The 24,842-nt window shown below is 37.2% G+C and overlaps 1 protein-coding gene across 1 annotated transcript; it reads right to left on the reverse strand.

Annotated features, from left to right (window-relative positions):
- Nucleotides 1–1,959: 1,959 nt before the first annotated feature.
- On the reverse strand, nucleotides 1,960–18,762 carry SEM1 (SEM1 26S proteasome subunit). The gene is made up of 3 exons (XM_080936241.1): nucleotides 18,597–18,762; nucleotides 4,094–4,187; nucleotides 1,960–2,142 (listed from the first exon to the last, which is right to left on the reverse strand). The coding sequence occupies exons 1-3, from the start codon at nucleotides 18,670–18,672 to the stop codon at nucleotides 2,100–2,102; spliced, it is 213 nt and encodes a 70-aa protein (XP_080792367.1). The 5' UTR covers nucleotides 18,673–18,762; the 3' UTR covers nucleotides 1,960–2,099.
- Between the last annotated feature and the right edge of the window lie 6,080 nt (nucleotides 18,763–24,842).

The raw sequence follows: 24,842 nt of genomic DNA on the forward strand, positions 1-24,842 counted from the left end.
GTAGTCCTCAGCCTTCCCAATGCTGCGATCTTTTATGATCCTTTTAACAGGTTCTCATGTGATTCCCTAACCATAAAATTATTTTTATTGCTCCCTCCTAACTGTAACTTTATTAGTTTGCTGTTATGACTTATAATGTATCTCTTTTCCCATAGTCTTAGGTGACTCCTGTCAAAGGGTCCTTGGACCCTCAAAGCAGTCATGAACCACAGGCTGAGAACCACTGGCTTAAAGGGAAGGATATATTACAGGGTAGATATATATGGTATCGTTTTTTGAATACAGCACAAGCCAAGAGATATGGTAAAAAACAATCCACAGATGAGTTAGAGGGGAAAGGTGGCATGGCCCCTGAAATAGATGCTTAGACACACATCTGTGGCTGATGTGCTTGAGTAGCATATCCAGACAATCCCAACGGCCATCTTTCCCCATGTAGTAATGTGCTGAAGCAGTTGCATGTTCTTGGTAGATATACAAATGAGCTCAAGCCACTCAATAGTAGGGCCTCCTAAGACTCCCAGGGAGCTGTCTCCTTAGCATGGGCTCTGTAAAAGATTTTAATTACATGATGCTAAACCTTAAGCATCTTAGAGATTTGGAAAAGCACCAGCAAGGACAGTAAAAACAATACGAAGTCTGAATAAATACACGCTAAGTGAAAAAGAGTATTTATTCCCTGGAGCTGTAGGGTTGCTGAGAGAAAATCAGGGCATAGACCTCTCTAGGAGTTAGTTATTGGTCACTACACAGTAACTGAGGACTCATAAAATGTCAAGGCTATTGCTAAGCTGTTGGTTACATTTGAGACCTAGACAGTAAGTGTCTATTTGCAGAAAACACTGCATGCTTTGGCTGCAGTCCACGGAGAAAGGAGGCTGGCACTCAGCTGGAAGTGCTCGTCCCGCTGGCTGACTTGCCAGCACATGAGCTGCTGAGGAAGAGCTGTGTGCTACCTGAAGAGAACCAGAGTGACACAGAAGCAAGACATGCCCACCAGGTAACAGTGACACTACTGTAAAACTATCAGCCACACGTGTGGGGCACTTACTCCGTCCCCACTCTTTATTCCATTCCATTATTTGCCAGTTGTATCAGACAGGTGGGAACATGTATGTGTATACATGCCCAAAATCATTTTAGGGTATAACTTTATACTTCAGGTTACCAACTATTTTGGTGCTTGTTTACTGAATTAAGCCAGATAAAGCTTATTTAGGGATAGAGTACAGATGAAAGCTAACGTTGAGTAGTAGACAGGTAACATTAAGTAGCTAAAAAAAATCCAAGACCATTCCAAAGGGCAAGATGTTTTTCACCTTTCAACTTGGTTAATATGGATACTGATATTGTATTTCTTAATAAATATGCTTCATACATATTTCTAAAAATACTTTATATCTTAGCTTCAAAGAGTCCTTTATACACTAAATTAAATCCCCCATTCAGACAGTAAGAATGGCAACAGTAATAACTTCCACAAACTTTGTTTTGTGAGATGAATGTATGCAGTAGCTGAGAATATACACATTGCTAAAGTATCCAGAGCCTACTTCCCAATTTTAATAGAGATACAATTTTTAGAAGTGTGACCAAAGAGCCAACATACTCTACCAACCACTTAAGAATATTATTAATGGCTCAGAAGCTAAGCAAATTACAGATATTTAGAATGATTAATACTTTAAAAACACAGGTTTTAAAGGGCCTCCTTATACATTTCAGAAAAATGTTGCCTACAGTAAAAGACAGAAGGCATTAAAGTTTAATGTCATATAATAGAAACATTTTATAAAATTGGATATAGATATCTGTTGAAGCCTAACATCTGACTGTTTGATATTAAAAAAAAAACTTTTAATGTGGAGTTTACTGGAACAATATAAAAAGTTTCTTAAAAATCATGAATATAAAATTTAGGAATAGCGGCGAAAGATCAAGACATCTGAACCAAAAAGATTAGATCAAAACATTTATTTACTTATTTTTTTTTATAAAAGCAAAAATAAATCCAAGAGATAATGAAATAAACATATTCTTTAAGTATCCCATGCTGGCTTCTCTGTCCACGTTTAAGGTTCCTGGCACAGTCCTGGGCGCTATGAAGTTTCCATCTTGTAGCCGTGCTTCTCCAGCTCAGCGCTAAACAAGACAAAGAGCAACAGTAAAAGCTTCATCTCTAAGCTGCTAAAACAGAATAACTACATTAAGCTTGGGTCACCAGCTTCAAACATAACAAATAGCTTTACTTTATTTCTAAATGAAACCATAAGAAGAAAATTGGGTATCAGTTAATATAATAAATTAAACATTTGTTTATCCTCTACATTATTTTCATTAATTTTCTAATATATACACCTACCTACAATACAAATAGAGAACTATTTTCTATTCTCCAAGAACCTTGCAATTACACTAAAGTCCTATTTGTAATGTATATTTAAATAGAATTTTAAATATTCTTTCAGATTTAATTATTGTATGTGTATAAAGTTTTGACTACATGCACATGTGTATACTGCTTGTATACCTACAGCCCACAGAAGTCAGAGAGGCTGAATACCCCAGACAGAATTACAGATGGCTGTGAGCCACCATGCAGGTATCAGAAATTGAATATGGGTCCTCAAGGGCAGCAAGTGTCAAACTCACCCAACCATCTTCCCAATTCCTAACCTAAGTTTTTGTTGGTCTCGCTGTTTGAGTGGAGATAAGGACTAAAATCTTGCAAAATGAACACACTGGTACTCAGCTCCATTTTTAGACACTTCAATAAAACTCTGAGACTTGCAAAGGTCACATAAATATCAAAATTTTATCAACTGTACAATCATCTCAATTATAACTATATAAGAAAGGGAAGTAGTTCCTGTTCAACAAATGGTGTTGGGAAACCTGGATGTTCACATGTAAAAGTGAGTTTCACACAAATCATATGCCAAAATTCATTCAAAATGAATTGAAGGACTAATAGTAAGAGTTTAGCTATATAATTCTTCCAGAAATACACAGGGATAAATCTACACTATCAATTTAGCAGTGAGTTTCAAAACCAAAAATATAAGGAACAAAATTAAATAAACTTGACCACCAAAATTTTAAATTTTGAAAATGATGTAACAAAGTAAAAGAAACAGCCTAGCAGACTATCTGACAAGGCTTTCATAACGAGAATCAACAAACTCCCTCCCACAACTGTTCCACATGGTCAAGAAGCACACAGAAACCTTAAGTCACTAGGGAAATTAAAATTGAAATTACAAGAAGATACTGCTTCGTAGCCTTCACATACAAGATTTAAAGAAAACTGAATAACATGTTTTATCATTGCTATTGGAAAAATGTTTCAGCGATTATAGACAAGTCTGACAGTTCTTCAAAAAGTTAAAACAAAATTACCATACAACCCAGAAATGTCACTTCAAATTCCCCAAAACCTGAAAATAGGTTCTCAAATACATGCCCGTGTGTGTTCATAGCAGCACCTTATACAAAGCATACAAAAAAGTAAAAATGTCCTCAAACTGGCAAGCACATAAAATATGGTATATCCTACACTAGAGAGCTACTGAGTTATAAAAAAGGAGAAAGTACTGCTATATTCTACCATATTTATGAATTTGGCAAAGACCATGCTAAGTGGAAGAAGCTAGATGTGCAAGGACATATCTTTTATAATAGCATTTATATGAAATTCCAGAATAGGCAAATCAGGTGAACTTGTATCAAATACAATAAGGTAGACTACTATAACTCCAATCTCCAAAAACAACAATCACTTACTGAATTTCCAAATTAGTTCTATGATTCTAATTTCTCCTCAGTTATTCAACGCTGGTTGAAAAATGTTGACAGAATCCAGTTCATAAAAAATAGTAAATATGCTTCCACTTAACTACTTTTTTAAAGGGAACAGAAGCTATGTGCAATTTCCTGAAATATTCCTGTTTAGAAATCCAAAGGTAATATGTCTGATTTTACATAATGAAAGAATCATTTCAGAAGTTTTAAGAGGACAACTATCTATGGAAGCTGGATATACCATGTCTAAAATTAATACTGAACTGTAATAAAAATCTGGTTGAAAACCTACCGCAATTGATTGGAGAAGTCATCTTCTACATTGTCATCATCCCAATTATCCTCCCAGACATGTGCGTCTTCATCTTCATCTAAGCCAGCCCAGTCTAAAAACGGAAAGAGATGTCTAAGTATTTCTCATAGGTTATTTCCACAAACATAAAATTGCCATTTTAAATACCTCCACAACTCAAAAGTAAAAAGCCGGAAACCAATTGTAATCTTCCTCTCCAAATCTGCAGCCTCCTCCACACAACATGCTGCACACAATGAACTCAAGTGATTTTGTCAGCACACACCAGCCTCATGTAAACTCAACCAGGTCAAATCCAACAACATTAAGACAGGATGTGGACATAGGTTCCCAGCCCTAGCAGAGGAGCTACTGGCTATTGATAGCTGCTTTGGGACTAAGAGTAGTTTTTTTCTTTTTTTCTTTTTTTTTTTCCTTCTTTTTTAAGCACCTATAATAAGTTGACCATACTCCAGGGGAAGGCCACACATTTAGAATATATAGGAAGAAGATATTTGGGTGGGTGAAAAAAGACACAAAGTTGGGTAGGGTAAGAAAGGAGGTAGATCTGGAAGAATTTGGGGGCAAGGATGACTATGATCAAAACACACTGTATGAAATCTTCAAAGAACTAGAAAAAACATATTCAAATTATAACCTACCACCAATATTTAGCAAGCAGAAAGCAACATAAAACTCAGAAGTTTTTTTCAGAGAGGATCTCATAAAAAACAAGAGTAGTACTAAAGTCATTGTGTTGGGGAGTGTGGCCTTGCATTCTTGATCTTCCTGCCTCTATATCCCAGGTACTGAAATAACAGACAGGCACCAGGGAGCCCCACTTGACTTTTAATAGAAGAAAAAACTTAAATATGCACAGGTGGATGAGAAAGTATTGCTATTTACACTTTAATTTTTTCCCCTTTTCCTCTTTCCTTTTGTCTCTAAAGGACAGGCTTACATAGATTTCAGCTTTACTTAGAACCAGAAAAACACCCATGTAAATATTGCTAGTTATTCTTATAGAGGGTAATTGTCTATTGAGGTGTTGGAGAGATTATGTATGCATGCATAAGGAACTGAGTTGGGGTAAATTCTCATCACCTGAGTTCCTGGGTAGTGAGAAGGGGATGGAGTTACGAAGAACAGTGAAAGACTGTTGACTCTGGTTTCTGCACACTTGTGTACACACATCTGCATATATGTATACACACTTACAAAAATAAATATCTATTGCTAAATAATACTAACAGTACAGACACTCTAAAGCAATTATTCAAGCAAAGAACTAATCAATTAGTTAGCTTTATACAACCAAATATTTAGCTAGTACTTGTAAGAAGTTACCTCCAAAATCTTTTTCTTTGTGTTTTTGAATACTAACTCATGGAATGCCGGAATTAGGAAATGCACCCCTGATTCATCCTCTACTTTGAGTAAATCCTTCAGTAACGATTCAGCAATATACAGCTGATTTGCAAGTATATCTGCACTGTTAAAACTATCCTTTACACCTTCTAATTCTACTTTTAACTGACTCTGGATACAAACCTAAAAAAATCTAACTGGCCTAGACAGAAAAACAGAGGAAACATCCTAAACCTTTTGCATGCATGCACAAACTCTTCTTATTTAGCTCCTAAAATAATCCTAACGTTGATCTTCTATTCCTATCACCTTCAGTCTAGAATGAACACTCACACTACACAAAATAAGTCCCTACTGCTGAACACACTATGCACTTAGGGCACATACACCAGAGGACTGGCTGTGATCTGAAAACATTCACCTCCTGCCTAAGCAATATGTATCTCACAGTGCCAGAAGCTGCCATTCAAGCTCCCAAAGGAAGCAACCAACCAATCCAGCTGTGGTGCCTATGAACCACAATGATGACCAGCCTGACACCATAACCCTACACAAGCATTGTTTGATAAGCCAGATGCTCTAGAATTGGGCTTAAGGCCTGCTGAACACGAAGGAAAACATCTTTGATACTAGAAAATTAGCTAAGTAGCCAACTATCCAGGGCTAGTGAAGTCATGGATCTTGGAGGAGAACATACAGCCACCACTTTACTAAACCAGCACAAACAACCCCTAACTGCATTCTAAATATTTATACATGTACCCACAGATAGATAAGTTCTCCTTATCACAGAAACTGCTTTTCAACAAATGGAGACTATTACAGAAAACCCCTACTGACCACATACAGACAGCAAATGACTGTGCCCAGCCCCAAATGATATATATCTGCAACACAATTCCAAAGGGATCATTCCAGTAAAGAGGGCACAAAGATTATAAAGCAGGGGAATAGGGGATCTGCTGAGAGATTGTGTTTCTTCATAATATCAGAAACTACACCTGTGAAGCCTCAGCAACACCGCTAAGACCTGAACATGAACAGCAACAGACATGGTAACATGGAGGGAAAGCTTCATGTTACCTTCAGTTAATAGAGCTACAGACCACTACAGAGGCTGAGAGCTGGGGAACAGTGTCCCCAGGAAACACTTGGCAGTGCCAAGTAGCCCTGGAAACATGCATGTACAAGTGACATTAGACAGACTGGAGGTTGTATTTATGTCTTTAGGACACAGCACTACCACCACCACCACCACCACCAAAGAAAACAAGAACATGAATTTGAAAGACAGCTGGGAGGGGAGGACGAGAAGAGGGAATGAGAAGGGGAAAATGATGTATTATATTATAATCTCAAAAAATATTAAAAATAAAAAACCGAAAACATCCACAATATCCCTTTTCATCTGTTCCTTCTACTTTAGATCCTGATTAGCCTCCAAGGGAATGCTACTTTAATTACCTGCCCTTTTCCTTTCATTTTTAATGATACCAAACTATCCCCAAAACAGAAGTATATGCCCCTGAACGCCTGCTATAATCCTGACTGACACACATTACAGGTTAACACATTTGTTTTAAAATAAAGTTACTTCTGTTTTGGACAGAGAAAGATAATTTTCTTTACTTGTACTGACACTTGTGTAAGTACAAAAAACTGACAGAATTAGAAATGATCATTTTGCAAAACTTCATTGCAAATTAGTAAAAGATCACTAACCACTATTAAAATTATGGAATGAAAAATGGGTGGATAACAAACAGGACAGACTGCTTACTCTTTCTAAAGGGGACACTGGTGAGGCATAGCCATTGTCATCTTAGAGGAGTACACAAACAGTATCACCATTAAGTCAGAACAGTGTAGCATTGGCTTCTTAATGTGAGCAGTAATAGATACTCATTACCTCTGTAGACCTCTGGATAAAGTTCATTCTGATTCTATAAAATAACAGAGAAGGTGAGACTTTCTATAACTGGCCTCTTCGACGAAGACTGACTGATGTGGGAAGGCCTAGGAGAGCCACCACCCACAGTAGGCTAGGCCTTCCCACATCAACCAGTAATCAAGGAAATGACTCAGAGGTTTGTATGCAGGACAAAATGGTAGGGTCATTTTCTCAGTTGAAGTTTCCTTTCAAGATGGCCCTAGTTTATGTCAAGGTGACAAACCAAAAAACAAACGAACAAACAAAAAAACAACAAACAACAACAACCAAAAAACTCCCAAATCAAAAACAAACACAACATCTCTGTGGTAAACACAACCTTTAGAATACAACATTAACACCCTGGGCAATAATAATTAGTTAAAATGTCTCAGTTTCTTAGGAATAATATCTACCATGTCTGCCTCTGTAAATCTAAATAACAGTTAGTCCTTAGCACATGAACAAGGTTATGGAACATGTACAAAATCCTAAGTCACAAGAATAAAATTTGATCCTGTATATGTATATTTTTGTTTGACTTCCCTGCCTTCATCTCAAACCTAGTAATTAGTGGGTAGTTTCTATGAGTCTGTCCTAATCATGACTTTAATCTTACTAGTGACTTATTAGAAATACATCAAGCACAGAACCTACACAGCTCTCCACCAGGTCCTTTGAGTATATATTATGGCTTCAGTTAAGTATTTTTTGGTGGAATTCCCCAGTGTATAAATGGTTTCTGTTTCTTGTGCCTTCTCTTGGGTTCTTTTCCTCTTTCTTTTGTCCAGTTCCAAAGGTTTGTTATTTATTTTGTTTCATTATTAGCCCTTGGTGGACTTTAGAAGGTTGAGCTTTCTACCTTGCTAAGGATGATCATGTGACCAAGACCCTACCTCACACACTAGGGGCCATGCTTTCTCGGCTATGATGGACTAACACCTCCCTGAATCTGTGAGCAGAAATAAAATTTCCCTCCCATAAATTTTTCTGTCAAGTATTCATTCTGTCAATGTGGAGAAAAATAACACAAATCTCAGAAGACAAAGAAAGAAAGAAGGCAAGCAGGCAGGCAGGCAGGCAAGCAAGAATGCATGCATGCTTTGGCTTTTTTCTGTACATAGGTACTAGATTAAAAAACTATTCAACAGTGACTTACAAAGGTAATTATTCCAGTCACATACTTATTTTTTTTCTGATTTAAGAACAGAAAGAAGAAAAGTACTTCCATTCACCCCTTTCCACAAAGCAGAAAAGAACAAGAATTTGGAAGACATCACAGCTACTCTCTTCCTTCAACTACCAGTCACACCTTTTCCCATTTTAATTCCTAAATATCTTAAGTTGTTCACTTCTTCCCTACACTTAATGCAGCTAAGTCACTTTGGATGAGATTATTTCCTCTACGGACTATCACTGTGCCTTTTACTATTAACAACACCAAGAGACTATTATGTGAAGCACGAGAGAACTGGTACATGAAAGAGGCAAAGGATACCAGGATCAAAATTTAAATACAACAGGAGACATGGGTCATCAGTTAGGAGCATATAGTTCTTTCAGAAGACCCAAGTTTGGATTCCACCACCCACTGCTCATAATCATGTTTAAATCCAGCTCTGGGGATACTGACGGCCTCTCCTGGTCCTGAGTACCTGCATACACTCTCATAGGTGCATAAACATAAAAAATAGTATTAAAAGAACTTCATTTCAGACAGTAGATGTTTCTCTACATCACTAAATTACCAAAGACCAATGTGGTAGTTTTAATTAATTAAATTTGAACAAAACCTTCAATTAATCCCAGATTTGTTTATAAACACCTAGTTTCTTGAATGTCAAGCTTGTAATAGAACAAGTGAATTTACTAATGATTGGCTGATTACCTTCCTTTTGCTCCTCCACATTACTTCCAGTCTTACTGTATTGACTGCAGTTCTATGGCCTTTTAGTAATCTAACTAGGTTTCCCCCTAAAGAAATGCTATTATTAAACCCTTCCTTATTAAAATTCAAAGGAAACTACTTCATTAAATTGCCCTACAACAAATTTAGGCTTTGTACTTGAAGTTTTTATAAAATGGTCAAGACATGGCTATTTAAAAATTACTGATATTTGGAACTAGAAAGGGTCTTAAAAATCACTCTACATTACCCTTTTTTGGTTTGAGAATAATCACCACTACCACAATCAAAACCAGATGAAAAACAGGCTGCCTCACAAAGAGATATTAACTTTTAAAAACCAATCCTCCACCCCTCCAGTCTTAAAACCCTGGTTGTAAATACACTGTTTGGCTAGAGCACAGAAACAGGAAATGTCAAATACCTGTTGAGATACTTTTAGGAATTTTAAAATTCATATCTGGGGGAGTTTAAAGTTTAAAAGCAAAATTAGCCAAACAATAATCTGAACAAAGACTTCAGACTAAATTTTTGAGAAAGTGTGTGTGTGTCTGTGTGACAAGTCAGTAAACTTACAATAGAAGAATATGTACAGCCACTTAACCATCAAGCCAGCCAGCCTGAAATATTTCAGACTAAATAATTTCCTATGAAGTAAGCAGTTTCCATTTGCACTGGCCCCTAAGAAGGAAATGATCGTGTGTGGAAAGATTTAAGTTAGAAATATAAACTAATAAGAATATAGTACTTTTTGATACAGCTTATGAAGTCTTTCAAAAGCACTGCAGAACTTTAATTGTCTTCTAAAGCAATTGCCTTTTTAGAAACACTAAAATTATAGGGTTCCAGAAACTATTAATCCAAATTACTATTTGATTCAAAATGTTGATTTTAATATTGTTATTACTTGGTGTCATTCAAATGTCTCCATGATGGCTTTACTTCTTTTAACTTTGTGAGAGGGGAACAAAAAACTTGTTAATTTGTAACCAAATGCTTCAGAAAATCACCAACAAGAAATGTAACTGAGTTGGTAATTTGTTTTATGAAGTGCCAATTCTTAATCTGAAAAAGTCAAAATTCTTAACCTAAGCCTTTGTTTCTTTAAAATGGTATGATTTCTAATGTAACGATCACACTGAATAGGGTGAGAACTTTAAACTGCCTTCTCATGCTTTAATAGGAGAGACAGTAAAGGGCAGAAATAAAGTTCTTTGAAAATGTCACACAAAGCAAGGAAGGCAATAAATACCACTGACAAGGTTGAGGATTCATGAAAATAGCTCTATTTCCCTGGTAATTTAAAAATTACACTGTATGTAATGTCTATATATGTGGGTGCACAAGCCATGGCGCATATGTGGAGGTCAGAAGACTACTCAGAGGAGTTGGTTCTCTCCTGCCACAGGATTCTAGAAATCAAAAACATATCAAGCTTGGGAGCAAGTGCTTTTACTACCTTGAATGCTCATAGTATTCTTATATAGTTTTTATTACTTTATCATTCATTGGATACAAAGATAGAAATGCTGGATCAAATTCTTCACTAGGCCAATAATATAAATATATTTTTAAATTTTAATATCTTATCCTAGTAGTAAGATGTACTAAAGTTGATTCTGATACCTTCCCATTACTACAAATGAAGAATCTGATAAATTTCTTCTTATCTACATCTATTTATTTATTGTGTGTGCATGAAGGCACCTCCCACCACAAGCATGTGGAAGTCTGAAGACGACTTGGGTGTCAGGTCTTCCTCCTACCATGTGGATTCTGGAGATCAAACTCAGGTCACTGTCAGACTTGGCAGCAAGTATCTTTAACCTGCTGTGGCAGCTTGTAGACCCCCAAAATACCTTTCTTTTGGATTACAACTATTACACGTGTTTAATTATTTGATAAAAGCATTAGGAAAATGAATCATGTTGGCAAATTAGAATATAACATGTAGCCTACAGAGGAGCCAATAGTTTTGCTTAGTTAGTAAGATTATGTACTGACCTTGTTCTGTGAAAAGCTTAGTAGTTTAATACCTCCAAATATTATTTCCAATATATATAAATCTTCTATACTAAATACAAAAGTTATATATCCAGTTACAATTCATGTCATTTATGAATGTATAACATTGGCACTTTGCAATTGGTATTTGAATTGTTTTAATGTTTAATTAGAACACAAAATTGACAATTTTACTTATTTTAAAGCCTTAAGAGATGCCTTATTATATTTAATGTTGTCCTTTAATATTTAAAGGAATATACATTTTAACTTCAACTTTTAACTGTATTGCTAGAATTTTGAATAATTAAATAATTATAGCTATTTACTTAATTGTGTCTGCCTCCAGATGTACAGTTTAAAAAAAAAAGTACCATGTTTTTACAAACATTGGAAATAAATTTCTAGTAATTCTAAATTTAAGATTTTGTCTCAAAGTTAGCTTTCTTTTCATTTGCAAACAAAGAATTATATTTATGACTGTCTTTAAATTTTAAAGAACTGAGACTACCAAATACCTCATCTCTTACACTGACATCAGTGTCGAAAGGCTATTCTCATTTTCTAATTAAAAAATGAAGTATGCCCCACTGGAGAAAAGTGAGCAGTTGGGGGAAGAAGGGGTGTGGTGAATGCAATCAGAATGTGCTGTATAAAATTCTCAAAGAAAACTGAAATATGTTTAAAAATCAATGAAACTGAATTTCATCAAACAGAAAACTGTGTGCATAGGCAGAGCCTAACATGGTGAGAATACAGCGAACTGCACACATATTACCAAGTGAATTAAATGAACCAGAGCAATTACAAACAGTACTATGATACGAACATGAGAACAGAGCGCACCAACACTCTCCTCCTTTAGATACAAAACCAGAATGGACTCTTCAGAACTCTGATTTCTATAAGTAACCCCAATGCAAACACATGTGTACTCTATTCTACACTCTAATGTCTACTTAGTGAACAAGGTGCCTGGCACAGCACCACTATTCTCCCACTTTCTCTAACATGTCAAAGCAAAGCGATCTATAAATGATGGTGTTCCCAAGCCACTGGTGAGCATCTCCTTGCCACAGTGGGAGAATCTAAAATGAATGTCTAATGCTCAAATAACATAATATAGCCATTTATAATTATCCTTTAAAAATTTCAAATCAAATTCTTTTCACCAATAACACGTATTTCGCAGTGTTTCCACTCTGTTCATTTCATTAATCAGTACCTTCAATTTTACTTAATTTAATAGAGTTGCCAGTAATCATTCTCAAAATGCCCTTATAACTTAAACTCTTACCTCAAATTTTTACCCTGCTTCTTACAACTCAGCACTATTCAAACTGAGCTCCACAAAAGTGTAAAATCAAACTCCTTGATCTCTCAGCATCCCTAGCACCCCATATATAACTAGCAGAACAACTGTTATCCATGCTTTATCATCCTCATTTCACTCCTAATAACCTACTGGAGACCCTTCTTCTTTCAGTTATTTCAACAAGTTACTACCTAGTCTACCTGAGCCTGGTCTCTACCAATTCAAATTCTGCTGGTTTAAGATCTCCCAATAGTTTGGTGTCTATACAGACCTCACAGGCCTCATTGCCAAAAGCAAATACAAACAAGAAACCCTCTCAAGCACTTCAAATCTACTTAAGAATGAAGTCCAAAATAATTGTGATTTAAAAGATTTCCAAGATCAGATCTCTAGCTACCTGTGTTTACAAATTTAATTTAAAATTAAATTAAAATATTAAAAATTACTATTTCTTAGTTCCCATAAATAAATAAATAAATAAATAAATAGTTTTAAAATATTGAGGGGGAGAGGGGCACATGCCATGCTATTTAGAGACCAGAAGACAACTTGGGACAACTTGGTGGAGTCTATTCTTTCATTCTACCTTCATGTGACCTCCAACTGAAGGCACAGCAAACCTTCACCCATACCACCAGCACTAGATCATCTACAAACAATAAATACACACGTATTTTCACCTCCAAGGATTTACTTATCCCTTGTTTTAGAAGCCCCCTCTGTACAGGCCAGCAGAAAAGAGGACAAATGACAGACAGCACACTTAAGACACAGTAGACACGGGGTCTATTACTAGAGAAGGGAGTTAGAAATGCTGAAAAGGCAAACAAACAAAACTCCACAATGAACCTGTGGTTCTGAGCTCCAAGTGGGGGATCTAGATAAACTTGTGATTTTACGTGTCCACACATACATGGTCTTTTGTTCCTTCTACTGGGAGCAATAACATAAAGCAATGAGCCTAACTAGAATCAAGATCCTGTTCTCCACTCCAACCAAAGTAGGGAAATGTTCAAGCATCTTGTGTTAAATGGTACCAAATGTAGAGAGAAGGACAGGTAAAAACCCACACAGAAACAAGCATTCAGTTTTTCATATTCATATCAGACAGTGAGAATAAAAAAGAATAGAATTATAATTCATTAAATTAAGAATCCATCAACACTCAGATAAATATATGAGAAATAAGTAAATAAATGCATTAAAGGCTTGGGGATTAGAATTAATATTAACATAGTTTCAAAATCTCCCTCCTGAAACAGCTATTGTGATTCAAAAATTTACTTCCTTGAATACAACTATTTATTTATTATTTTTATTTCATGGGCATTGGTGTTTTGCCCGCATATATGTCTATGTGAGGGTACCGGATCTCTTGGAACTGGAGTTACAGACTGTTGTGAGCTGCAACCCTGTTCCTCTGGAAGAGCAGCTAGGGCTCTTATCCAATAAACCATCTCTCCAGCTCTGACATTTGTAAGTACCTTCTTATTTACCATGTAGACTAAGTTATCTTCTTTTTAAAGTTTGAGTGACACAAATTTACTATTTCATACCAGCACCATGCAACTAACTTAGATGTTGGACAGTCTTGTTTATATAACTACTATAAGACATTTAATAACTGTTAGCATCAAAGCCCCCATTAGTACTAGGTAAAATAACTGGGATAGTATGGAAAACAGTCAACAACAGTCCTGTCTGCCTTCTATATTTATCTATTAAAAAAAGCCTTCTAATAATTCGTACCAATGTTCAAGTTAATTTTGTTTGTTTTTCATGACAGGGTTTCTCTGTGTAGCCTTAGTTGTCCTGGAACTCTGTTGGCTAAGTTGGCCTTGAACTCACTGAGATCACCCTGTCCCTGCCTCCCAAGTGCTGGGATTAAAAACATTTTAATGGTATTCTTCTCATAACAATTTTTTTTATTATATCTGTGTATAGGACATGGGTGGTGGTTTGAATGAAGATGGACCCCATAGGCTCACAGGAAATGGCACCATTAGGAGGTGTGGCCTTGTTGAAGTAGGCTAGGCTTTATTGGAGGAAATTTGTCTCTGGAGGCTTCAGAAGCTCAAGCCAGGCCTAATGACTGAGTCTCCTCCTTCTGCCTGCTAAAGATCCAGATGTAGAAGTCTCAGCTACCAATCCAGCACCATGCACACCATCCATGCCCCCCTCTCCCTATGACAATAATGGACTAAAGTCTGAACTGCAGGCTAGCCACAATTAACTACTAAAAAGAGTTGCCGTGGTCATGGTATCTCTTCACAATAATAAAACCCAAACTACACAGTCAAATTCTTTGGCTCCCACTCACAAAATGCTGGCCATTTTACCTCTATGAGTAATGTGACTATGATACACTAAAGGACTCACCAGATGTTTAGACCTCTACAAGATAGCCTACTTTGTCAGACTCCAGTGAGAGGGTCTTAGTTACCCAGAAGAAGCTTCAGAGAATGACCAGCCTACTGTCTGACTCAACAGATTCTCAACATTCTCAACTGTATCAAGGAATTTAATGGGGCAGGGTGAAATTATGGGGAATAGTGTACTCCTGATTTTACACACACACACACACACACATCTTATTGGTTATAGAAAAATTATACAATAGTTAACATACCAGAACTCTTGCAAATCCTTTTTCCAATTTCACTTAAAATATTCTAAAAAGCAAGACAAAATAAACCAAACATCTTAGCTCTGGAAAAGGAGAAGGAAAATAAACAAAAGACTAAACAACCAATGTTTCTTCCCACTTTTATCATCCACTTCTAATGTCAGTGAAAAGAAATCAATACTTTAAAATCCTTTCAATATCTGTCTGACAAGAAGAAAGTAGTTTCAAGTTTCAATTATACAACAACTTCAATTTTATAACCCTTTCTGTAACCACTAACCTAACTGCATGGATAAAATTTGAAATGTTCTCACAAAGTTGTTACCTGGGTCTAACTCTTTCTAAAGGCCTCCAGAAATATATTAAAATCAGTCATACCAGAACTGTGGATTTGAATGGCTTCCTTATAAAAGCTTATTCTCACTCAGCAAAAAAAAAAAAAAAAAAACTAGAAATTGTGTAGAATACATTACACAAAGATTCTAAACATGATTTTGCAACAGCTCCTTCTGAATGACCATTATAGTACATACCCACCAATTAGAATAATTTTAAGGAATTGCCAATGTAACAGATTCAGACTAAACAAGGAAACTAGGGGGATAAATGGAACATTTGTTCCTTTGTACCTTCAGAGACTCATTCCAGATGTTTGAATAACTCAAGAAAAGTTATTCAATGAAACAATGAAGTCTCCATGCAAACATTAACTTAATGTTTCTTTTTAGAATAAGATTTATCTTTTTTTAAGACCACTAAATTGAAATCCCATCTAGCAGGTTCTTATCTGGGAGGAGCTGTAGCAACAACACTCCCAACAGACAAACTATGACAACAATTCAATGACTCGTCAGTGACAAGCTCTAGAGCATACAGTCTGCACACGACCCAGAGAGTAGTCAGCCCCACTACTCTCAAGCAACAAAACCCTTGAAGTAAGACATCCTGTGAAGGGCAGAGATAACTCCAGATTGGTTTAACAAGAAAATGTTTCATTTATTATATTAATGAGTTTATCAGTGGTGTATTTTTTATAAAAGGAAATCACAAGAAAATAAGTGGGTTTTCCAAAGGGAAAGCACTTGAAAGTAAAATCAGGGTAAAAAAAATTAACAGAAACCTCAAATACTGAAAGATTCGAATTCTAAGAGGTGTTTCTAACATACTCCCACACAATGCAAATGCCAAGACTGGTGGTCCATGAACCACATTTCAAAAGCAACTGCGGATCTATGTCACAACACCAATAAGATGAAAGAACATGGTTAGTCTCAAACAAAGAAGGTTCTTCCAGGTTATATTTTCTGGTTGTCTTTCTTCTTTTAGTTTGTAATCAAAGGTTTTCATTTGCAAATTTAGTAATTTCACCCAGTGAATTATATCTCACCCAGAAAAAAATCTTCCTAATTTAAATTAAGGCTATGTAACTGTTAACTAGAAGAAACATACACGTGCAAAACAAATTATTTCAAGTGTTACTTCTCGTTCTAAATGTAAAGATTCCTCAACAAACTAGATTCTATACATCCGAACAGAGACAACAAATTTGCAAGATCAATGAGACTGTACTTACACAAGTCTCTTGTGCATTCTTTTTAGTCTGCAGAGTATTTGCTTTTCCTTAACTTCAACGGACTGTTTAAACACAATACAACTGTCAACACTCTAAAGAGACTACTGCTCAAAATACAGGCTGAGGGACAGACACTATACTGAAATTGACAAAGGGTGCTGAAAAAAATCTAGTACATCGTCAGGCTGATAGTTACTTCTAAATTCTTTCGCTAGTTCTCAACTACTTAGTTTAAATAGACACTTGCGCTAAAGGTGAGGGTTAAAGTTTGGGTGGGTGCATTGGTCAGAAAGAACTTTTAGATTTTGAGTTGGCCACTTCATGGCAAGAGTGATGGTTTGTTTTATTTAACATGTGAACTCTATTACTTCAAGACTGGATGTTGGACTATAAAATGCAAAGCAAGTATCTTAACTGTGTAGCCTGTATGTAGTAAGGACTAGGAGACCATCCCAAAAAAGGAGTTAGAATGAGAATCTAACCCACCCTCACACAGCCAATTCTATCACAAAGCTGTTAGATTATTAATGAGCCTGAAAACAAAACATCAGACTGGACAGATAAATTCATTACCAAAACAAAAGGTAAACTATCCCGTAATATATTATAGACCCCTAGCAGGGAGGAAATATATCTTCTAAGCTGGTTTATGAGGTTGCATAATATACATGCTAATGTTCTCTTTCACTAAAATTAAAACTCACCATTATATGCAAACAGACTAAATGTTCTTGTGATGTGATTTTTATGCACATTGAAATCATGGTGGGATAACTAAGTACAATTTTTGTCAAGTGATTAATTGCTTGATGCTACCTATGTGCACATGACTAACCACAATTCTCTTCCTACCAGCTTCAGAAAGACAACAGTATTAACTCACTTTTGAAAAATGAGGTAAAATATTTGAGAATTCTACTCAAAACAATTACCCAATAAAGTAATCAATTTGAAACCCTAACATGGCAAAGGGGGGGTCTAGCAAACAGAAGGTAACTGCTAAAGTTAAAGACTTTGGTGTAAATAGAGGTGTCTCATTTTCATCATTTCCATAGTCCTGACACTGGATCAGTTTCTCGACTGTTCCAAACTTCAGTTTCCCCACGTGACCAATGGTAAATACATTTGTATCTACTTCTTGTATTTGTGGAAATGGATTGTGTCAATACAAGTGGAGCACTTAACATTTCCAAGATCATAGCAACCTCTTCAACATTAACTATACTACATTACCTATAATGAGACAAAGCATCCCTAGTACTGTAGTTTAGAATGCAGCTGTTTAAGAGTTTTATAAAGTTTGGATTAATTCAAGTGACCGTAAATGGAGAGGAAGAGAAAGTGAGGTAAGATTTGTAATGAGTACACCACACATGACTCTAACATCCTACTTCGCAGGGCTCATTCGCGCTGTCCTAAGAGTAGACAGCACTGGTGGCCTGGGGCAACAGTGGGATTCTGAAGTTTAATACCAAGGGGAGGCTGTGAAATCTAAGCAAAACAAGAGCTTGTGTAGATGCGAAGAGTCTCGGGCTGAAGTTAAAAGGCCACAACCTCGCTGCAGCATGGAACCAGCTTGACCTGGTTCCTCCCAGTGACGAGGCACAAAACCCTGGGCCGCGCCTTAAAGCGACGGCTACCGGGGCTCCAAGCCCGAGGCCCAGGCACCCGGAGTCGGTGCCGGGGTGTGCGCCTCTGGGCACAGCTCATCCCGCAGACTCGGCGAGCAGGCCCGGAGCCGCCCCACCGTAGGCCCGGGTCCGATCCCAGCGCGCGGTTACCTTCCGCGGGGAATTCCTCGAACTCGTCGTCCTCTTCCAGGAGACCCAAGTCAACAGGCTGCTTCTTCTCGGACATCGCGCTGGGCCAAGCCCCAACACCGCTCAGATCGGCCGCGAAAGTTGGAAACCTCAGTACTCGTGAGGCGCCGATACTGCCAGCGCCGGCGCAACCATAGAGACGAGAGGGGGAAGAGCTACAGGGCAGCGCAAGGAATGCTGGGACAGCGAAAGTCCTCCCAGTGCTTACAGGGCATGTAGCTGGTCCTCCTTCCTGTCTTGAAACAGAGAACTGTTTCGTTTTATTATTCCTGTAGTTGTCCACGTGTGAAAGATGTACAGTGTATAAAGTCACTGAAGACCAATACTTAGCTTACAACCACGAACAGAAGTCTAGAAAGATAAAGTAACATCAACTAAGAGCCAGGCCCATAGCATACATTGTTCCAATACTCAAATATATTCCTTGAGCATGCAGTTAAATATTTCCACATCACAGGACACCCAGGACCAAAGGCAACCGAAGTTACTCATGTGCTAGACAATCCTCACTGTCTTCCAACGTTCCCATTGTGCTGAGCCCCTTGGCCTTAGAATTGTGCGTGGTAGGGTCTCTGTGTTCTAACTAGTTGACAGGTGGGTGTAAAAACATAAACGAGTAAAAATAATGTAACGTTGTATTGCTGTTCAAAAGATATAATTTTGGTTTCTTTTTCTTTGTTTTAGTTGTGTGGCACATGGAGAAAAACAAGACAATGATAGATGTAAGAAAACTTAGTGGCTAAATTAACCATACAGTGACATGCATTTCCTGAGCTTATAAACCTATGCTCTATTGAATATAAAGGAGTCTTAGATAAGGTACTTAATTTCTCTTTAGTAGAATTTATTTATTTGTAACACCACAATTAAGATTATACATATAACACACATAGTTACAGATTCAAGTATAACTCTATTAGATAATATGAAATTTGAAGCAGGTCTATAATCCCTACTATTCAAGAGGCGGGGACAGAAGAAATCCTTGGGTACAATATGAGTTTAAAATAAGCCTGGGCAACTCAGTGAAACTGTGTCCCTAAATTAAGAGTAAACCGAGGGCTAGAAATATAACCCCAATGACTCACTACTCAGTTCCAGAGAATTAAAAAAAAAAAAAAAAAATGGAGAAAATGTTTAAACAAATCATATGTGATTTATAGATATCAATATGGATGAGATTTTTTTAAAAAAAAGATACATCAGAAAGTAGAAAGTGGAACATCTTTTGTAGAAAATACTTTATTTTATATGAATAGTCTTTCCTAATTTCATTTCCATTGCTATGATAAAATACCCTAGCAAAAAAGCAACTCAGGGAGAAAAATCTTCATTTGGCTGATAATTCTAGGCTGTAGTCATTATGGCAAGAATGACAAGGAAGTAACTTGAAGCCGTTTTTACATTCACAGTCAAACTCAGAGAAGAACTGTGTGCTTGCTATTTATGTTCAGCGCTGCCTCTAAACTTACAGTCCAGGATCCCTTGCCTAGGGAATGGGCAGCCCACAGTGGGCAGAGCTTTCCATCTCAATTAGTAATCAAGACAGTGACTCATAGATATGACCATGGAATAACCCAATAATGATTACCTCTTATTGTGACATTCTCCCCAGGTGATTCTACATTGTGCCATATTGACAATTCAAACTTATCATTACACACACAGTTCCCTGGTCAAATGTTCATTCTTTCTAGGTTTTTAAGATTAACTCACCCTGAAGTAGAACCTGAATGCCTTAAGAAAAAAACAGACTCTTTCCTATTCAAGAGGACTCTGGATATTTGAAGCTAACTCTAAACTCTACTGGGATTTTATTCCTCTTAGGGCAATAAGATAACACAAGATCTACCCTAAAAAATGTTTTATATTTTGGAGGTTTACGTAATAAATTTTTAAAATGTTACTAATGCTCTGAGAATTTCATACACTGTATTCTTGAAGCCCTTTTCACCTCATCCCCCCAACTTTGTGTCCTCTCTGTCATTTTAGCCACCATCACCTTCAGTTTGCCCTGTCTGAATTCTCCTGGGTGTGGAGCCATCCATCATTGTTGATCATGAAGAAACCAAACCTTCAAAGAAAACGGACCCCTCCCCTGACCCAGGAGCCATCCACTGTCTGTACTTACTCAGTTGGAAATGCTTCCCAATCCAGCTGAGGTTGATGGGCCGGTTCTTCTACTAGTGTGCGAACCCTGGGGTTGGGGGAGGTGTGACATAGATGTTTCATCTGTGAAGGAGCATCCCTCTGACACTTGAACCAGTTCCTTTGGCCAGGGACTTTCTGTCCCGGCTTGGGATTCTTAGATTGGCAATGTCAGGTATATGTGTTCTCCTGTGAGCAGGCTTCAATCCAGTCAGAAATAAGCCGGTTATCTCCATAACATTTGTGCCCCTCTTGTACCTCGGGGGGCACACTTTATGACACTGTTCATTATCAAAGTTGGCAGCTAAGTAAGACTGCCAACTGACTTCCTCCACCCAACATCTTGCATAACCATGAAAGTAGCCAGCAAGAAGGAAGCTTCCTTTCAGTACTGAGCTGATTTCTCCACATCTTGTGACTAAGGACATCTTAGCTTTATAGCTGAACTTTTTTTTTTAATTGATGAACCACTAATAGCATCTGAAAGCACAGGCGGGCCTCTTAAGAGAGGACCCTACCTGGCTTGGACCTCACCATGTAGACCAGACTCTACTGCAGTACACAGAGCTCCAGCTGCCTTCCCTCCTAAGTGCTGAGATTGAAGGTCTGAGCCACCATGTCCACACCATGTCCAACAGTCTTGATGTTCTGGTATATAGCAAATTTCTACAAATTACTCACTATATAATAAAATTTTCCCAAGACAAGGTTTCTCTGCATAGCCGTGGTTGTCCTGAAACTCACACTATAGACTAGGCTGGCCTTGAACTCTTAGATCTGCCTGCCTCTGCTTCCCAAGTGCTGGGATTAAATGTGTATACCACCATCTGGCTAAAATGCAAAGAATGCAAGATCTTATGCTGTCTTCTTACAATAAATAATAATGAAATAAAAAATTCCCAAGTAAGGTTTAGAGTCAGCTTAGGTATCCACAGTCTGCTTGCAGCACCCTAATACTCCTGACCCTGGTACCCACTATATTTTCTGTGTCTACCGTCACCTTTTAAAGATACACCATTTCATGTTTCAGATCTTCAAGGTCTTTAGGGACCTATACTCTAAAGGTTTGCTCAACAACCGATAGCACTGGGGTGAGTGGGGAAAACTGAGAATCTAGTGCAGAAAGTTAGGTCTTGGGGACGTGCCCTTGAAGGGAATGTAGGTAAGTCGATTTTCAATTCATGTCCCCCACCATGGCTCTGCCTCACCATAGGCCTCCAACCTATGCAGAAGCCTGCCAACCATGAACTAAAATCTTTAGAATCATGAGCCCCAGAATTTTTTTCTCCCAGTCCCAAGTTAATTTTCTCCTTTCAATTAAATTTCTCAATTATACAGAGTTCTGAATAGCTCATTTTATCTAGGTAGAATCGGATGGTATTTTTACTGTCGGCAGGCTCTGTCACTTAGAATAGTGTCCTCCCCAGAAATCTTTTAAGAAGCATGCATTGCACATAGCAAGATTTCTTTTTTCTTAAGATCAAATTTTGTTGCATGCCATATTCTAAAATTCAACCTTGATGAATATCGAGTCTCTTTCCGTATTGTGTCTACAATGAATTATGACGTAGTGACCACAGGGAGTCCAGCTACCTCATCTGGCTCCTCCTCTTGATTCCTTTGCACATGGAGTCAGGAGAAAAGTTCACGTGTAGTTCTAGCTTTAATTTTTTAGAGGAGCATCCACCATATTTTCCACAGGCTCAGTTTCGTTTTTCACTCGCACCGTAGTGTACCACGATCTCCAGTTTCTTTACATCTTCATCAGCATTTGCAGTCTCTGCCTTTGGCTGACAACCATTCTAAAAGGCGTGATGCCTCCTTTCCCTGTCAGGCTTACGTTCTCTCCAGGATCAGGAATGGTGAGACGCTTTGTGTTGCCTATTTTTATGTCTTCTGTGGAGAGGTCATGTGTTTCTATTTTAGTTGGGCTGTTCTGGGCTTTACCATTTAATGTTAGAAGCTCTCATTTCTGTAAAAAGATACTTTTTTAACTCTTATCAGGTGTTAGGCAAGAAGATATTTCTCCAGTTTGCTATGCTCCTTTTTCATTGTGTTCGTTAGTTTCACACTTTGCACAGGTTTAGGAACTTGTGAGTTTTATGGCCTGCTTGTCTGTTTCTGCTTTCATCGCCTATACTTTAGCGTCATAATCCAGAAGCCACTGAGTTTAGAGTCATAATCCATGCAGCTCTTCTGTATGTCTCTCTAGTAGGTTTATGTGACAGGTCTTACACATTTATTTTATAATGAATTTATATGGGTTGGAGTGCACGTGCGTGTGCATGTGTGTGCCATGTAACTTACCGAATCAATATTACGACTATTTGATATCCAAATCATTAATTCTGGGCCTTGAAAAGAATTTCAAGACCATTGTAAAAAGATTTTTTTGGTAGGTGGAGGATGTCTTTGTCACAACAAAGTGAAATGTCTGGATACATGAGATAGAAAAATTATAATTTTACAATATCTGATCTTATTGTAATTAGCAATGAATAAAGAAAATACCATATGAACTCAAAAGTTAATAATAAGAAGTACTTAATCCATGATGAAGTGAAAGCTCATCCCCAAGAACCATCTTGCACCAAGATACAAGTTCAAAAATAGATATTTGCATGCCCAAGACTTGTTTGAAAAGGCGATTATGGTCTCAAAAGCAAATCATAAGAATTTTAAAAATTTTGTAAATGCTGTATTTATATGACAGACAAGAACCACTCTGAAGGAATCATTATGGTTTGGGAAATGATATGCAATTTCAAAATCATCTAAATCATTTCAATTGCCTGTATTTACATTTATATAATGGGTATTTATAATGGTGATTATTTTAGAACTTACCTTGTTTTGTAGGATCGCACATTGGTTTCTATGGGAACCAAAATGGCTCTGAAGAGAAGCATTTTAAGAACTCTTTTCACATTCAGTGACTGTTAACTGAACTGTAAATTCTGTTTGTTAAGGGTTTTAACACTTAAATTTTAACATTGCAAGAATAAAGTTGAATATTTTAACTTCAGAAATCATTTTGAATAGTAAAAATTATTAATGAAACATCTGGTATATTGCAATGTTTTTTTAAAAAACAAAATAATTAGCTTTAGAAGCTAATGACCTGTTCCCTTTATTGAATTCATCAGTGATTAAGACACACTGGCCACATGTTCATTTCTCTTAGAAACATCATACAAAGGGAAGCTTCGCATGATACATGGTCTCTGTACGCTTTGTCTGCTAGTGATGCATGGATACCTGCTCTCTTAGTTTCCAATAAAGTCCCTATGTAAACAGTGTGAACTCTTCTGCTTTTAAAGTTTCCTCTGCCACTGTTTACTTAGGTCCCCTGTTGTACCTTGACTATGACTTTGGATCTCTGTTCCTACACCACCTGGAACTTATTTTTACTGTTTTTAAAAACAAGCTCCTAAGTCTTCCAATTTCAAATTTTCTTTTCCTTGGACTAAATTTGTAGATTATAAAAAAATCTAATGTATGGCTTACACATTACATTTTTTTTCAGTTTACTGTATTTAATTCCCTCCCCCCATTTCATGTTTCCCATAAACTTTATTTGATCGCCTGGAAAAATGAAATTTCACTATATGTTTATTTAATTTACTCTCCAAATAATTAAAGCTCACGAAAAAGAAGAAAAACCTATTTCGAATGAGTACTAAAACCTGAAGTTTTTACTTCTACCCAACCTGTAAAAAGATAGCACGTGTGAACACATGACATCTCATAACCGTACCCAGCTTCCAGAATAATCCTCACAGTTATTGCTGATATATAATCGAGCTCCCAAATCTAAAGGGCACAGATCGCTGGCATGATGCCAGGTGGGGTTGAGTAAACCCCGGGCTGACAGATTTGCTTTGTTTGCTTCTGTTGGATTGTGGGTTTCCTCCTTCTGCAGCTTGGTCCTGGTGTTGGATTATTGGCCTTCAAATAGTTTGAGAAATGGAGCTGTGAGGACCTGTGCGATGAAGAGATTATCCTTAGCTGGGTGGATAGTCTAGAAAATTGTGGTGATTTTTAGCTGCCTTAAAAATA

The sequence above is a fragment of the Micromys minutus genome, assembly GCF_963924665.1.
Source record: "Micromys minutus genome assembly, chromosome: 23".
Classification (NCBI taxonomy): domain Eukaryota; kingdom Metazoa; phylum Chordata; class Mammalia; order Rodentia; family Muridae; genus Micromys; species Micromys minutus.

Coding starts and splice junctions, on each gene's coding strand:
- SEM1 (XM_080936241.1), bottom strand. CDS start 18,672: ATGTCCGAGAAGAAGCAGCCTGTTGACTTGGGTCTCCTGGAAGAGGAC. Junction 4,188..18,596: donor CGAGGAATTCCCCGCGGAAG/GTAACCGCGCGC, acceptor TTCCGTTTTTAG/ACTGGGCTGGCTTAGATGAA. Junction 2,143..4,093: donor GACTTCTCCAATCAATTGCG/GTAGGTTTTCAA, acceptor TGTCTTGTTTAG/CGCTGAGCTGGAGAAGCACG.